Genomic DNA, 17,475 nt, shown 5'->3' on the forward strand with positions numbered 1-17,475 from the left:
TCGTTCTTTGTCTCGTACCTCAACAAGTTCTATCATCTTTTTTGACCTATTGGATGAGATTGTCAATCTAAAACATAAATAGTAATATTATGCCTCCTGTACACATAAAATATTGTACGTAGTATTTAGACCAACAATGACTTAACACGTTAAACGCCATGGGGTCACCGGTGACATTAACATTATATTGTCATCTAATCCTAATTAACAAAGTTAAACAATCATGATGTTATGAACGCTATCTGATTACAAAGCGCTAAAAAGTTAAAGTTGTAGTTCGTTTAACTTCTTTGTGTTGCTACGTGTACCTTTATATTATGTGTGTGTATTATTTCTACTCTGGATAGTGCGTCCACATTAGTGTTGGCTTTTCCTTTTTTAAATTGTACATCGAAGTTATACTCTGCTAATCTTACACCCGTATCTTTAGTCGTTCACACGAGCTTAACTCGACTCGACTCAACCTCCAACGCGCGTTTTGGTATGATTAGTCGTAAAAATAAACTCCACTCAAACGTCCTTGGAAAATTTTCCTAACCGGAGTGAAGTGAGCGAACTGTCAAGTCAAGGTACGTCGCGACGTACCTTGAACGTTCCTCAAAACAGCGTTTAATACAAGATGACTTCTGAGAGCAGTTTTGAAGAATTTATTAACTATATTTTTGATAGCAGAGTGTATAATTATCCGTCACGAAGGTATTTGAGAGATGCAGATAACCCGTTGGAAGTTTACGATGACGACGAATTCCGAAAACATTACCGGCTTAGCAAAGATTCGGTTGTGCATATTTTGCTGCCTTTGTTGACTAACAACATTAATGAAAACGATCGTGGACTACCTTTAACGCCGATATTACAAGTGCTAATTGCTTTGAGATTTTACGCAACAGGCAATTTTCAGGTTCGTGCATAATGTGCTTTTGTGTCTACATAATAGAATATTTATAATTTATAACTTTCATTTGGTTTCATGTGGTATGGTTATTTTTCAGATTGTTTGTGGCGACTTGCACAAAATTTCTCAATCCGTAGTATCAAAAACGGTAGCAAACATTTCTAAGAGATTGGCTTTGAAATCCAGGCAATTTATTAAATTCCCTGCATTAAATGAAACTAAAAGAAAATTCTACCGAATTGCAGGGTTTCCAGGTGTAATTGGATGTATTGATTGCACACACATTCCAATAAAAAATCCATCCAGAGCAAGGGGAGAAATCTTTCGTAATAGAAAAGGCTGGTTTTCTATCAATGTCCAAATAATATGTGGACCGCAAATGGAAATATACGACATTGTTGTGCGATGGCCTGGATCTGTGCATGATTCGCGCATATTTAACAACAGCAGATGCTGTTTGAGATTTGAAGAAGGCGATTTAGTTGGCATTCTTGTCGGAGACAGTGGTTATGCGCAGACTGGCTTTATGTACACTCCTGTACTCAATCCTCAAACAGACCCAGAACACAGATACAATCGAGCACATCTAATAACGAGAAACATTATAGAACGTGTAAATGGTGTATTAAAGAGACGCTTTGCTTGTTTGTGTAGAAAATTACAAAACAGTACACCAAATACATGTAATATTATAGTCTCTTGTGCTGTCCTACACAACGTTTGTTTAATGACCAATGAACCTGAGCTGAACCCTGAAATTGAGCTAGAAAATACAGTACCTAATACTCAGGACTCTTCCAGAGGGAGTATTATAAGATCGGCTTTTATTTCTAGGCATTTCAGTTAAAAATTCTCATATGGGTGTCATCAACCTACAGCAGTCCACTGCTGAACATAGGCCTCTCCAATTGCTCGCCACTGAGCACAATCCTCGGCTTCCCTCATCCAGCTCTTGCCAGCCACCCTGCACAGATCATCACTCCACCACTTCACAGTTTCGACTCAAGAACATGTTTACCCTAACAGTTATCAGTTGTCCGGCTAATATGGGTATATAAGTTGGAACCGAGCAGCGAGCACCGTTATTGTAATGCAGATAGTATTATTTATTTTGAAGATGAATGATTAAATTTGATTTTGTTAATTTTGATAATTTTTTTACTAAAAAAGTAAATAGTACGAGGTTAGACTTTTGAAACTCCTTATTTTATTTATCTACATAAGAGTCATATTTTGCTAACTATCTAATAAATAAAGTCAATGTGATTATGAGTTATTTATTTAAATTATTTTTCACTACACTCTCTTTTAGCCTGATTATATTTTTTAATATCCTCTGCAGCTTCTCTCTCAGCCTTCGCTTTTAGATATACTTCTTCTGCTGCCTTCATCATCCACTCTCTTTCCTTTTTTTGGAATTGAAAGAGTTCGTCTTCTCTTCTCTCTTTCTTTTCATAGGATTCTTTTCTAAAATTAAATTCCTCCTGAATTACCCTGGTGCGCACATTCCCTCCTGTAATTAAATAAAATGCTTTAAAATGCTATTAAATAAATTGTTATACATCTATATTTGTAACATTTTAGTAATCTACATAATGTATATTTATGATTTTGAAGTGATGATAGCTTTAGTGGTAATTAAGGTATTAATGGGTGGTTTCAAATCCCACAATTGGATTGAGCTACTATAGTCGAATTATTAATTAGACTGAGTAAAATGTGATAGTCAATTCATCTGATTCAATACAATTAAAGTGAAGTTATAAAAAGATATTGATATATTTAGATTAGATTTACAAATTGCATTATTTGTGACACAACTTTTATGTATTTTTTTTTATGTTTGTTCACTGATATCTTCTTTTTTCTTCCTACCTATGTTGATAGCCTTGAGAGGCTTCTCCTTGAAGTGTAGGTGAGCTCATGGTGCTCAAGCCGGGTGTGTTGCTAACACTGGCCCTAGCAAGATCTTCGCAGAATCTACAACCGGATCGGAAACGCGACTCACTGAGAAGATCCAGCGAGAAACTCAGTGGGCTGTCTATGGGTTAATTCGATCGTCGAGCCCTTCGTCGCAAGCGACGGGTTCAGCAAGGACAATGACCGGTGCTTGTGGTGCCTAAAAGAACCGTTAATGGGTCGGGAGGATTCGTAATGACGTGCTTAAGGCAACGTCGACTGTTTACCATTCAGTCCACAGGATCGGGTATGTGATATCTGCATCAAATGTAGGCCAACAACAAAATTTGTATTTTTGTTTTTATACACTCTCAAGGTTGTTCTGACATTTTCGAATTGAATTTTTTTTACATTTTTAACTTACCTCCTAATGAGGCTGCACCACAGTCAGTCTGCCGGGACCCAGAACGACGCGGTGGAGTGTCACGACGTGGTGGAGTGTCACGACTTGGTGGAGTGTCACGACTTGGTGGAGTGTCACGACTTGGTGGAGTGTCACGACTTGGTGGAGTGTCACGACTGGGTGGAGTGTCACGACTTGGTGGAGTGTCACGACGTGGTGGAGTGTCACGACGTGGAGGAGTGTCACGACGTGATGGAGTGTCATGACGTGGTGGAGTGTCACGACGTGCTGGGGTGTAGCTACATGGTGGAGTGTCACGACTGGGTGGAGTGTCACGACGTAGTGGAGTGTCACGACTTGTAGGAGCGTCACGACGTGCTGGGGTGTCGCGACATGGTGGAGTGTCACGACGTTGTGGGGTGTCACGACATGATAGAGTGTAATGCATAGGTGGTGCCTGCAACATTTCCTGAAAAAATACAAGATCAATAGTTCTACACATTACTTGCGTTTATTATTAAGTAATGAACTTGTGCTCTAGCTCAATCAATGATTTGTAAGGTATGCATACAACAAAGATCAATCAGAATTGTTTGGAAAACCTCACTGCATTCAAACATATGAAAGCAATTATATATCCACCATGTGCATGGATGTACTTTGTGCATTTCTTTTTTTATCTACCCAGAGAAGCAAAAAAAAAGGTTACCATTATGTAACAAAGAAGGCGTTTTATGTTTCTAAGTATGCATAAAGAAACCCTAATTACTTTACCTACTTTTTGTTAAAAATTTGAATAGCTGTCAATTATAAAAAATTGTATCAAGGTTTTTTTATTGGCTCTTGCACATGTTGGGTTCATAAAGTATTTTGTCATCACATGGTTACTGTTTCATTATAATCAATAGAAATATTTATTAGTACAAATTTGTTTTAAGAAACCTGCACTCATTTAGATAATTTATATTATAAACTTTATTTAAAGAATATTTACCTTGTGATGAAGCTCCACCACAAACTGTAAGATGGGACCCCATAAGATGCATATGAGTGTTCACACTTTGGTCTGTAAAAATATATGCATTTTAATTTTCCAACTGTGCCAATATTTTGATTTTCATCAAACTGCTTTACCCTAACTAATTAATATAGATAATTACTAAAAATATACATACATTCTTCAGCTGATGATCTTGCACAGCTTACACTCAGAACTTCATCATTCTGTTGTGGTTGCGCTGCTGCTGGAACTGATGATTCAAGCTCCATTGCAATATCTAGAAATAAAACAATAAAATCTTTAATTATGTATGGTAGAATAAAAGTGATAGTTGGAGTAAAGGAAAGAAAGAATTTTAAAGTTATGGTACTTGTGTGAGCGGGAAGGCGTCGTTGCAATAAGAACTAAACTGACTTTAATGCGTTTTATTCGATTCGAGACGAGAAATATAATATTTGTATGCGCGTGCGAGCAGAGCTGCGTAGGTTCGATCTTGGAGTTGTTTCGTAGCGCACTGCGCTCTCGGCGGCCGACTGGGAGCAGGTTCCTCTGCGCGTTACCCGCTCTCGTCCCCGCACACCGCTGTCGCCTGGACGGGTTTTTGTGCTAGTGGTGGCCGCACACACGGCTAGTGATGTGCCGCCACACGACCCCCCTTGGAGTCTGGAAGACCTGGAAAACTTTGGAATTTGATTATGCGCCCTGACCTTGTTGTTCTAACAGGGCGTTGACCATCAGGGTTTTTAATCGCCGGCTCCGGTGCTATTACCGTGGTGCTGGTTGAGTCCGTTGTGATGTAGGCAGGCTTTACGCGATCAATAGAGACCTTCACTGGTCCTCTGTTTAATTCAACAGTGAGGGTCTTATCGGACCTGGCAAGCACACGATATGGGCCAGTGTACGGCGGATCTAGCGAAGCTCGTAAAGCGTCTTTTCTTATGAAAACGTTCTTGCACGTCTTTAGATCATCATGTACGAATATAGATGTTGAAGAGTGTCGCGATGCTGCCTGAGGTCTCAGTAATGCCATGTGCTTCCTGAGTTGTGAGACGAAGTCTGATGGTGTCAACTGATCAGCTTTGGGTGTGTGTAGAAACTCGCCAGGTATCCGCAGAGGCTCGCCGTAAACCAATTCAGCAACGGAGCAACGAAGATCTTCCTTCCAAGCCGTTCTTATTCCAAGCAAAACAACAGGTAAAATGTTCGTCCATCTCCGCTCGCCATGTGCCATGATCGCGGTCTTTAGGGTACGATGGAATCTCTCCACCATTCCATTCGCAGATGGGTGATATGCGGTTGTGTGGCATAGCTGGATCCCGCATAGGTTTGTGAGTGCTTTGAACAAATGGGATGTGAACTGGCGACCCAAATCCGTGGTTACTCTTTCCGGAGAACCGAATCGTGAGATCCACATATCATAAAAAGCTTTTGCCACCGTTTCAGCCGTGATATCGTATAGTGGCATTACCTCTGGCCATCTTGTGAACCTGTCTACTGCTGTAAGACAGTACTTGTAGTCATTCGAAGATGGTAGCGGTCCAATCAAATCAATGTGTACGTGGCTGAAACGTGATTGCGGTAACTGGAAATCACCCAACGGAGATGAAATATGCCTGTGGATCTTCGATTTCTGACAGGCTTCGCAGGCCTGCGTCCAAGTACGACAATCCCGTCGAGCTGAAGGCCAAATAAACCTACTCGTTACCATCTTGGTTGTCGCTTTCGTACCAGGGTGACTCATGGTATGAATTGAGTTGAAGACCTGCCGACGCAACTCCTTTGTTACAAAAGGACGAGGCCTCGACAGAGTGACGTCACAGTATAAAGTAACGTTCGTTCCAGGTATAGGTATCTGTTCCATCTTTAACGAAGAAGATGAGCGCTTTGAGAGGAGTTCCTGGAGTTCGTCGTCATTCTCCTGTGAACGAGCGAGCTGTTGTAAGTCCGGTGGCGATGATACGGCTTCAATGCGCGTCAAAGTGTCCGCAGGTATATTATCTTTCCCCGATATAAACCTTATGTCTGTGGTGAATTGAGACACGAAATCGAGGTGGTTAAACTGTCTGGGCGAGCACTTCTGGCTATTCTGATTAAAGGCGTATGTGATGGGTTTATGATCCGTATAAATGACGAAGTGTCTGCCCTCAACCATAAAACGGAAATGTTTAACGCTCTCGTATATAGCGAGCAACTCTCGGTCATAGGCGCTGTACAGCTGCTGAGCTTTTTTTAAGTTTCTTCGAGAAGAAGGCGAGTGGTTGCCATTGTCCTTCCACTGACTGCTGTAGCACCGCGCCCAAGGCAGAATTTGAGGCATCTGTCACGAGAGCGAGCGGCGCGTTCATGGCTGGGTGAGCGAGGAGAGTACTTCTAGCTATACTTGCTTTACAGGTGTTGAAAGCTTCGAGAAGTTCCGGCGTCCAGGTAAGTGGGTGTGATCCTTTGACCTTTGATCCCGACAGCATGCTATGGAGAGGTGCTTGATCAGCAGCAGCGTTTGGAATGAAACGCCGATAGAAGTTTAACATTCCAAGGAATCTACGCAAACTGCTAACGGTTTTTGGAGGAGAAAATTCCTTTATAATTGCTACCTTGTCTTCCAATGGGCGTGTACCGTCTGCGGAAATGTGGAATCCGAGAAAATCCATCTCGCTTTGGCCGAACTTGCACTTTCCTTCGTTGATAACGAGGCCATAGTCTTGCAGGCGTTTGAAAACTTTTTCCAGGTGTTCCAGGTGTTCGGATCTGCTTCTAGAAAAGACTAAAATGTCGTCAATATACGAGAAACAGCAGTCCAGGCCTCGTAAAACTTCGTCAAGGAACCTCTGGAAAGTTTGAGCTGCGTTCCTAAGTCCAAAAGACATAAATGGGAATTCTATCAATCCGAATGGGGTTGTGATAGCGGTCTTCGCGATGTCTTCGGGAGCCACGGGAATTTGATTATAGGCCCGAACCAGGTCAATTTTTGTAAATATTGAGCTACCCGCCAGCCTGTGTGCATAGTCCTCTATGTGCCTGATGGGGTACCTGTCAGGTATTGTGCGTGCGTTGAGTGCGCGATAATCCCCACAGGGTCTCCATCCATTCTTCTTAGGTGCCAGGTGTAACGCCGATGCCCAAGGTGAGTCTGAAGGTCGCGTTGTACCATCCCGAATCATATCGTCGAACTGCTCTTTCGCAATCTTGAGACGGTCAGGAGCCAGGCGTCGCGGTCTGCAAAATACTGGAGGGCCAGGTGTTGTATGTATGTAGTGTATAGTCGAGTGCTTGATCTCTCGGAATATTCCAGAAGGCTTAGTTAAGTCAGGGTATTTAGATAAAAGTTTATGAAATTCTGTAGTACCTGATATCGCCTTGATGCTATGTTGTTCACACCCACGAACGATGCCGGTTGTTGAAAGGGTAGTCACGTTGTCAAGCAACCGTCCGTTCTTGCAATCTACGAGTAAACCATAATGTGAAATAAAATCAGCTCCGATGATTGGTCCGTTCACGTTGGCAACTACAAAATTCCAGGTGAAGTCGCGTCGCAACCCTAGGTCCAAATGTATAGATAAGGTTCCGTAGGTGTTGATAACGCTTCCATTAGCAGCGGTGAGCTTGTAGTCCGCGGGTTCCCGTGACTGACGCAGAAACCGACGTGGCAGTACGCAAAGATCCGAGCCGGTGTCGATTAAGTACTGCACCTTTGTCTTCCTGTCAGTGACAAAAAGGCGACTAGTAACACTCTGGCAGTCGTCCGCCGCTTCTACGAACTGCCTTGTAAGTTTCCCTTATAGTTGCAGGGGGTTGTGCACTTCCTGGCCTTGTCTCCGAAAGTGTTGTGGTACCAGCACACGCCTGGCGTCCGGCTTCGGCTCCTTCTCCTCGCGCGGTAGCCGTCACGCGATACAGAACGGCTGCGACGATTCAAGTTTATCTGAGCGATCTGCTGTTGCAACTCTGTCTTAACTCGTGACGCAATCATCTCGTCGAGGCGCTTCACTAAGCCATCGAAGCTACTGGAACCGGCGGCTGCACTTGCAACTTGTTGTAACGGCGCCGGCGTCACGACCTCGTATATCTTGTCTGCTAGCTCCGCAACATCTTCCAAGGTGCCGATAGTATGCGAAACAATTATAGCTTGTATGTGAGGTGGCAAGCGGCTCGACCACATACTACGTAAAAATTCGTCTGAAACTTCGTTGGCGGCGAGAGTTTTCAAATGCCGTAAGAATTGCGACGGCTTTCTATCACCCAGTTCTTCATGGGAAAGCAGCTGGGTAATTTGGTGCTCTCGTGAAATTGACAAACGCTTAATAAGTTCTTGTTTCAATTTTTCGTATTTGCCGGTAGCGGGTGGATTTTTTATGATATCTTTAATTTCGCGGATGTACCTTTGTTCCAGCTGCGAGATAATGTGGTAAAACTTTGTAGTATCTTCCTTGATACCGGATATTTGGAATTGTGCCTCCGCCTGCACGAACCAAACTTCAGGGTCCTCGGGCCAAAATGGCGGTAAGCGCACCGCTACACGGCTTACGACCGGATCCGATTCGACGTTTAATAAAGTTTCGGCGGCGGCCGCGGCGGCGTTATCCTTACTTCCTTGTGCCATTGTATCACTTCGGGGTCACCACTATGGTACTTGTGTGAGCGGGAAGGCGTCGTTGCAATAAGAACTAAACTGACTTTAATGCGTTTTATTCGATTCGAGACGAGAAATATAATATTTGTATGCGCGTGCGAGCAGAGCTGCGTAGGTTCGATCTTGGAGTTGTTTCGTAGCGCACTGCGCTCTCGGCGGCCGACTGGGAGCAGGTTCCTCTGCGCGTTACCCGCTCTCGTCCCCGCACACCGCTGTCGCCTGGACGGGTTTTTGTGCTAGTGGTGGCCGCACACACGGCTAGTGATGTGCCGCCACAAAGTAATATTGTTCTTAATCAGAATGTGGTATATTCATTATGATTATTAAAATGGTTTCTTGAGTGAAAATCTTTATCAGGTATTGTCACGCATGTTATTTATCTAGTTTTTAGCACAGTAATACATGTAGTTCAACTCATATAGATATATAACAATAATCAAAAGACCCTCCATGCCACCACGTTCTTACTGTTTTTTGTGAGAGAGCATGTGAGATTGAAGCGCTTATCTCAAATTTTTAAGATTCACTTACCTTCAAACTGTAAATGGTATCACTGTCAATGACACCCCTGAGTTCCACATCAGTCTGATCCAGTAGAACCTCAGCAAAAATAAGGGTCTCATTGCTGCTACCAGGCTGTGGCTCATTTGGAATACACTGTCCGCCACCAGTCTTCATTCTCTGACGCTTTTCATTAGCTAAAAAGTGCTTCCTCCGTGTTTTTAAATTATCCCAGCACTTCTTGAGCTGGGCCTCACTTCGCTAAAACAAATGATAAATAAGAATAGCATGGTATTTATACGCCCGGTTCCAATATCCAAAAAACGAATAGTTTTATATTACGATCCGGTACAATATCTACGAATCGTAGGACAAAATAGTTCCTATAAAAACGACTCGTTTTTAAAATTACTGATGACTTGCTACTAACGGATCACGCTCACGACACATTCTCGCTCACGACTCGGTCGTGCGCGGACGTGCTTTCCGATCCGTGGCCCGCTTGCGAGCTGCGTCTCTGAACTCACAGTTGTGCTCGACAGTGTAGTGACCGTGAATACATCGTGCTTACAATTCAGTAGTGCGGACGTGCCGATCCGTTGGTCGCTTGCGATTTGCGTCTCGGAGTCCATTTTTGTGCGCTAAAGTGTTGTAACCGCGAACCCACCCTTTACCAACTGCCTTTTTCAAGGCAAAACCAATCGCTACGATCAGGCTTCCTGTGGCACTCACAGGCTAGCGATTTCCTAACCTTTCCCAAAACAACAGTCTTTTTCAAGACTAGACCCCCGCTCGCGATTCTGCCTGCTGTAGCACTATACAGCCCGAGCGGGTTCCTTTCCTTTTCCCCGCCGATTGCCGTTTTCACGGCATAGGCATTCCCCCCCCCTGCTCCTTGCTGTCCTGCAGCACAGGGGGGTTACAAATCCTATCCTATCCGGGGCCTCGCCTTTCGGCGAGTTCAACAAAAGTCCCGGGGCCGCCCCCCCCGGGCAAGAAGACCGAAGCATGGAAGAACTCAGTGAGAGTGTTATTAGTGACAGTGATTTTGTCGGGTTCCTCCGGGAAAGGTACCCGACAATTAGGGCCGAGTATGTTAGGTATAGGGCCTCTCGTGGCAATCCCTCTCCCCCCGCGTCCGTCGCCGCGTTTCTCAACCGTGCCTCGGAGGCACGCCGCGCGCCCCCCGCCGCCGCGTCAAGTTCGAGCGCACGTTCCCACGATGCGGCTCACGTAGCGCCTAACGCTACCCCCACCCCCGCGCCCGCGTCGAATACGTCATCTCGCGCTTCGTCCGTCGCGACCTCGATTGTTTCGAGTTCAGGCTCCGATACCGAATCGGAGATGGATTTCGAATCCGCGTCAAGCCCTCAGCCTGGAACTTCGGATGGGTTCCAAACCGTAACGCGCGGTAAAAAGCGTACTCGCGCCGTGGAGTCCCGGAGCTCCACGACGAAGCAGACAAAATCCGCGACCGCCTCCCGCCCGCAGGTAGTCGTGACACCGGAGTCGGACTCCGCTCGCCGCGTAACCCCGCCGCCGCGTCCCAAGCCCGCGCCCGCTCCTAAAGCAGCTGCCCCGCCCCCGCTGATTCTCCAGGAGAAAACTGCGTGGAACCGCGTTTCCCAGGCCCTTCAGGCAAATAAAATTAATTATACCCATGCGCGTAACGTCGCGCATGGGATTCAGATAAAGGTCGCAACGCCGGGCGACCATAGGGCCCTCTCAGCATACCTCCGAAAGGAGAACATAGGTTTCCACACCTATGCTCTTCAGGAGGACCGCGAGCTCCGCGTAGTAGTACGCGGAGTCCCCAAGGAGTTGGACATAGACTATGTTAAGGAGGATCTGACCGCTCAGGCCCTCCCGATAGTTAGTGTGCACCGGATGCACAGCGGGCGGGGCAAACAGCCCTATAATATGATACTCGTGGCGTTAGAACCCACCCCGGAGGCCAAAAAGAAGATCGCATGTCTCACGACAATTTGCGGCCTATCCGGGATCTCGATCGAAGCCCCCCATAAGCGTGGCACTCCCGGGCAGTGCTACAGATGTCAGCTTTACGGCCACTCGGCTCGTAATTGCCACGCGCGCCCCCGCTGCGTAAAGTGCCTCGGCGACCACGCCACACTAGATTGCTCGCGTGTTAGGGAAACCGCGACAGAACCTCCAAGCTGTGTCCTATGCCTTAAGCAAGGGCACCCCGCGAACTACCGTGGATGTCCTAGGGCTCCGCGAAAACGTCCGACCCACCCAGCCCCCCGAACCGTCGGCCCAAAGACTTCGGCGCCTTCAGTGCCGAAACCCGCCTTCGTGCCGGCTGCAGTTCCCACGGTGTCGGCGTGGAAAAAACCGCTGCCGTATACGAAGGCGGGAACGGAAACCGCACCCCCGCCCCCGCTCGTGACACGCCCCGCGCCCCAGCCCCTGCTCGCACCTCGCCCCGCGCCCGCGTTCCGTCCCCCGCAACCCTCTGCCGCCAACGACTTCGCGCTCGTGCGTGACTTCGTCACCGCGGTCAACTTCGACCGTCTGCGATCGTTCGCTGACGCTATCCGTAGGTCGGTAACCCCCGAACAGCGGCTCGCGGCCGCTTTCGATCACATGGACGTTTACGAGTCCGTGTCGCGTACGTTATAAAATCTCTACCGGTAACCAATGGCGCAAAAAGGTAGAGAAAAACCGTATTCCCTTACGTTAGCATTCTACAATGCTAACGGACTCGCGCGGCAACGCGATCAAATTTTCGAATTCCTCCGCGATAATCTTGTAGATATTCTATTAGTGCAGGAAACCTGTCTGAAGCCCTCGCGTCGCGACCCGAAAGTCGCGAATTACGTCATGGTTAGGAATGACAGACTCACCGCCTCCAAAGGCGGGACTGCCATTTACTATAGGCGGGCCCTGCACGTTGTCCCTCTCGATACTCCCTCGCTCTCACATATCGAGGCGTCAGTGTGCCGTATCTCGCTGACGGGACACCAGCCGATCGTCATCGCATCCGTTTATCTCCCCCCGGACAAGCCCCTTCTGAGCAGTGACATCGAGTCACTGTTCGGCATGGGAGACTCCGTCATCCTGGCAGGCGATTTAAATTGCCACCACACTAGGTGGAACTGCCATCGTACTAACGTTAACGGTAGGCGTCTCGACGCGTTTATAGACGACCTCACCTTTGAAATAGTCGGTCCCCCAACTCCAACATGTTATCCGTATAACATCGCGCTCCGTCCGAGCACTATAGACCTGGCATTGCTTAGGAACGTAACTCTGCGCTTGCGTTCCATCGAAGCAATGTCAGAGCTCGACTCAGACCACCGACCTGTCGTAATGCAGCTCGGTCGCCCCCACAACCCAGTCACTGTTACGAGGACCATGGTGGATTGGAATAAGCTGGGCACGTGCCTAGCCGACACCGCTCCGCCAATCCTCCCTTACGGCCCGGATTCGAATCTATCCCCCGAGGACACCGTCGAATCCATAAACATCATTACCGATCACATATCTTCCGCGATCATTAGATCTTCTAAAGAAGTCGATGTGGAGGACAGCTTCCACCGCATCAGACTGTCCCCCGATCTTAGGAATCTCTTAAGAGTTAGGAACGCGGCAATCCGGGCCTACGATCGTCTTCCCACGCATTCAAACCGGATTCGGATGCGTCGTCTACAACGCGAAGTCCACTCCCGCTTAAGCGACGCGCGTAACGATAATTGGCATAGTTATTTAGAACAACTCGCGCCCTCCCACCAAGCATACTGGCGACTAGCTAGGACTCTCAAATCCGAAACTACCGCTACTATGCCTCCCCTCGTACGCCCTTCAGGCCAACCACCGGCATTCGATGACGATGACAAGGCTGAGCTGCTGGCCGATGCACTGCAAGAGCAGTGCACCACCAGCACTCAACACGCGGACCCCGAACACACCGAGTTAGTCGACAGGGAGGTCGAGCGCAGAGCTTCCCTGCCGCCCTCGGACGCGTTACCCCCCATTACCACTGACGAAGTTAGAGACGCGATCCACAACCTACAACCTAGGAAGGCACCCGGCTCCGACGGCATCCACAACCGCGCGCTTAAACTCTTGCCAGTCCAACTGATAGCAATGTTGGCTACAATTTTAAATGCCGCTATGACGCACTGCATCTTTCCCGCGGTGTGGAAAGAAGCGGACGTTATCGGTATACATAAGCCGGGCAAACCGACAAACGAAACTTCTAGTTACCGTCCGATTAGTCTCCTCTCGACGATAGGAAAAATTTACGAACGGCTCCTTAGGAAACGCCTCTGGGATTTTGTTACCGCGAACAAAATTCTCATAGACGAACAGTTCGGATTCCGCTCAAAACACTCGTGCGTACAACAAGTGCACCGCCTCACGGAGCACATTCTGATAGGACTAAATAGGCGTAAACAAATCCCGACCGGCGCCCTCTTCTTCGACATCGCGAAGGCGTTCGACAAAGTCTGGCACAACGGTTTAATTTATAAACTGTACAACATGGGAGTGCCAGACAGACTCGTGCTCATCATACGAGACTTCTTGTCGAACCGTTCGTTTCGTTATCGAGTAGAGGGAACTCGTTCTCGTCCCCGTCAACTGACCGCCGGAGTCCCGCAAGGCTCCGCGCTCTCCCCGTTATTATTTAGTTTGTATATCAATGATATACCCCGGTCTCCGGAGACCCATCTAGCGCTCTTCGCCGATGACACGGCTATCTACTACTCGTGTAGGAAGATGTCGCTGCTTCATCGGCGACTCCAGATCGCAGTAGCCACCCTGGGACAGTGGTTCCGGAAGTGGCGAATAGACATCAACCCCACGAAAAGCGCAGCGGTGCTCTTCAAAAGGGGTCGCCCTCCGAACATCACTTCGAGCATCCCACTCCGTAGTAGGCGCGCAAACACCTCCGCCGTTAGTCCCATCACTCTCTTTGGCCAGCCCATTCCGTGGGTCTCGAAGGTCAAATATCTAGGCGTCACCCTCGACAGAGGGATGACATTCCGTCCCCATATAAAAACGGTACGCGACCGCGCCGCGTTTATTCTAGGACGACTCTATCCAATGCTTTGTAGTCGAAGCAAACTGTCCCTCCGTAATAAGGTAACTCTCTACAAAACTTGTATACGCCCCGTCATGACGTATGCAAGCGTAGTGTTCGCTCACGCAGCCCGCACCAACTTGAAATCCCTTCAGGTTATTCAATCACGATTCTGCAGGATAGCCGTCGGAGCGCCTTGGTTCCTTAGGAATGTGGATCTCCACGACGACCTGGAGCTCGACTCTTTTAGTAAGTATCTACAGTCGGCATCGCTGCGCCATTTTGAGAAGGCGGCACGACATGAGAACCCTCTCATCGTAGCCGCTGGAAATTACATACCCGACCCAGTAGACCGAATGGTAAACCGTCGACGTCGCCCAAAGCACGTCATTACGGATCCTCCTGATCCATTAACGGTGCTTTTAGGCACCACAAGCACCGGTCACCGTCCTCGTCGAACCCGTCGCTTGCGACGAAGGGCTCGACGAGCGAACTAACCCATAGACACAGCCCACTGAGTTTCTCGCCGGATCTTCTCAGTGGGTCGCGTTTCCGATCCGGTGGTAGATTCTGCGAAGCACTGCTCTTGCTAGGGTCAGTGTTAGCAACTCTCCGGTTGAGCCCCGCGAGCTCACCTACTAACGTTAGGGTGAAGCTGAAGTAGCCTCTCAAGGCTATCAGCATAGGTAGGGATAAAAAAAAAAAAACTAACGGATGGGAGGGCTAACATAACGGTTCGTACTGCGTTTTGTATGGAGACTGTTGTCTGTAGTGTTCCTGTATTATTTTAGAAATGTCAGTGAGCTGTCAAAACTACCACGCGTAGAGCATTTTTTAACCTACCGATTTTGTTCGGTTGTGCTTTGGAATTTTTGTGTTTGTGTTTTATCTTTTAAAATGTCGAGTTCAGAAAGTGATAACGAAGTTTTAATGTTACTGAATTCAAGCGACGATTCAAGTGATGATACGCGAAGTAATAGAGTGTATAAAACAAGAATCAATTATTATTCAGAGCTCGATAATCAGGAGTTTCAACTAAGATTTCGGCTCGACAAGCAGTCTGTGCAATTACTGTTAGGTGAAATGTATCCTTTTTTAAAGGTAAAAGGAACCAGGTTCGTATTTTTAATGCCAGCTGTTAATTGGTATTTTATGAAGTAGTTAACTATTTAACACGTGATTACATGAAAATAGTATTTACTAGTTTATTTTAATTCTAGGAATCATGGAATATCTCCCTTACATTACAATTTATTAGTTTGTAATGAAATAAACAAACAACAAAGTACGACGCTAACACAATTTTTTTGGTATTTTGGCGCGGTCCGGCCGACATCTGGCGTTTCCTTTGTCTCTTCATGGCGTTTTGTTCACTTTACAGTTAAAATTAAAGTAACTGTTTTTAAATTGTGAATGTTCAAATAAAATTACATATGTGATGAATTACAATTAATTTATATTATTTTAAAATATTTATGTAAAAATACTAATAAAAACTTATGTATTTTGAAAAGAGCTTTATTTCTAAAGGATCTTTGTGACACAATCATTTGCATTAACGAGACGCAGAGGGATTCGTTAGTAAGCAGCGCGCCGACGGATGCTCGTAGGTAACGCGGCAAGTAAAATAGTTGTGGAACGCTAATATACGCCTACGTATTGGTAGCATGATTACGATTAGTTGTTATAACACAATGACGATTCGTTATTTTTTGGAACCGGGCCATAGACAAGTAAAAATCAGATACAAGTAATATAAATAAATATCTACCTTTGCATTTGATTCAATTGAATTGAATTCTTCTGTTAAATGTATCCACAAAAGTTTTTTTGTGTTTTGACTAGCTGTCATGGTAGCAGTTTTGTGCAGATTATATTTTAAAATTAATTCTTGTAGGCAAGTCTTCTCGCTTTCGCTAAATACTTGCCTGGACGTCATCATAGAAAAACTGAAACGACAAATAATTTACTGCATCGTAATTTCACGTAAAATCTATAAAAAACTTTGCTTAGGCAGTGAGTAATAAAGGACAAAAATATTTAAATATTTGAGTTAACTTAAAGTTAACTATTTGATAAATAAAACACCACAATCATAACTTACCTGAATAATAAACCGGTGGTTGTGGAAAAGCACTTCAAAAAGACGATGCAATCAAATTCAACAAAGAAACAGCGAATAAAAATACAAAGCCGGGTTCCTGGAGGAGCTATTATTCAAAAACCGAAATCTAAATTATTAATCATGGGTTAGAAAAACGAAAACCTTCTATTTCACCGCACGCGCACGTATTTATGAGTCTCTGAACTAAAACATCAAACAAGTTCGGTGCGTCTAGTGTCAAACAGACAGTGGTAGCTTGACTTTGACATTAAACCATAGAGTTACTATTCTAACTGGAGTGCTTACTTCGTTTGACATAATAACTAAAAATATACTTTATCTCTATGGCTTAAAGTTTATTTTTAAATAGCAAAAGATGTAAGGAAAAACGGTCTGAAAAGAGAATGATTATTAAGTGGTGGTGTCCCTCTCGCACATTTTACAAACAAAAAGCAGTGTTGCTAGCTTAGGGGATTTTCCGTAAAATCTCGGAATTTGGACCCCCGTCTTAGTTATCAAAAATGGCTTTTAGTGGTTAGTGGATTTTTTAGTAGCTTGGGCGTTGTTGAAAATTATCGAAAAGGTTAAAATCAATCCACTTTACAGGATTTTAAACATTTTATGACAATAATATATCTAAATACATATTATTTAAACGATGTGACTTAAACTTAACTAGAAAATGTTGCGACAATTTAGAATTTCCATCAACGTCAATAATTAAATTGGTTCAAAATAAACGTACAAAGTTATGGTGAAATTAGTTTCTGATGATGACAATTTATTAAAATAAATTATATAAGAAGTATTGACTATATGATATATATTGATTTTTAATAGAACATCATGTATTAATAAAGCTCATTAACAAAAAAATTATTGTTCTATATTAATAAGAACTCTGTTTAATGGAAAATGTAATGGTAGGTACGTAGATTTCTGATGGTTTTCATGTTGAATTTGGTGGGAAGCCAGATTAATTATTGGCATCACCGAAAAAGA

The 17,475-nt window shown here is 45.4% G+C and overlaps 2 protein-coding genes across 3 annotated transcripts; one reads left to right on the plus strand and one right to left on the minus strand.

Moving 5' to 3' along the window:
• The first annotated feature begins 619 nt into the window (after positions 1-619).
• Positions 620-2,161, plus strand: LOC119629475 (putative nuclease HARBI1). The gene is made up of 2 exons (XM_038015321.2): positions 620-901; positions 993-2,161. Exons 1-2 carry the CDS (start codon positions 620-622, stop codon positions 1,740-1,742), a joined length of 1,032 nt encoding a protein of 343 aa, XP_037871249.1. The 3' UTR covers positions 1,743-2,161.
• LOC105842712 (retrovirus-related Pol polyprotein from transposon 412) lies at positions 2,159-16,611 on the minus strand. Of its 2 annotated transcripts, XR_009974891.1 has the most exons (7): positions 16,474-16,611; positions 16,141-16,318; positions 9,356-9,586; positions 4,373-4,474; positions 4,192-4,263; positions 3,219-3,666; positions 2,159-2,408 (listed from the first exon to the last, which is right to left on the minus strand). XR_009974891.1 is itself a non-coding variant. In XM_062672163.1 (5 exons), the coding sequence occupies exons 1-2, from the start codon at positions 6,512-6,514 to the stop codon at positions 4,456-4,458; spliced, it is 1,629 nt and encodes a 542-aa protein (XP_062528147.1). In that variant the 3' UTR covers positions 2,159-2,408; positions 3,219-3,666; positions 4,192-4,263; positions 4,373-4,455. The 2 variants fall into 2 exon arrangements, 1 of the variants encoding a protein (XP_062528147.1); XM_062672163.1 differs by lacking the exons at positions 9,356-9,586; positions 16,141-16,318; positions 16,474-16,611 and adding an exon at positions 4,905-6,514.
• Between the last annotated feature and the right edge of the window lie 864 nt (positions 16,612-17,475).

This window comes from Bombyx mori, chromosome 14 (genome assembly GCF_030269925.1).
Source record: "Bombyx mori chromosome 14, ASM3026992v2".
NCBI classification, from domain to species: Eukaryota; Metazoa; Arthropoda; class Insecta; order Lepidoptera; family Bombycidae; genus Bombyx; species Bombyx mori.

Bases quoted from the DNA above. Each gene is read 5' to 3' on its own strand.
- LOC119629475 (XM_038015321.2), top strand. From the start codon at position 620: ATGACTTCTGAGAGCAGTTTTGAAGAATTTATTAACTATATTTTTGAT. The intron at 902-992 runs GTTCGTGCATAA...GTTATTTTTCAG, and splicing joins ACGCAACAGGCAATTTTCAG to ATTGTTTGTGGCGACTTGCA.
- LOC105842712 (XM_062672163.1), bottom strand. From the start codon at position 6,514: ATGCCTCAAATTCTGCCTTGGGCGCGGTGCTACAGCAGTCAGTGGAAG.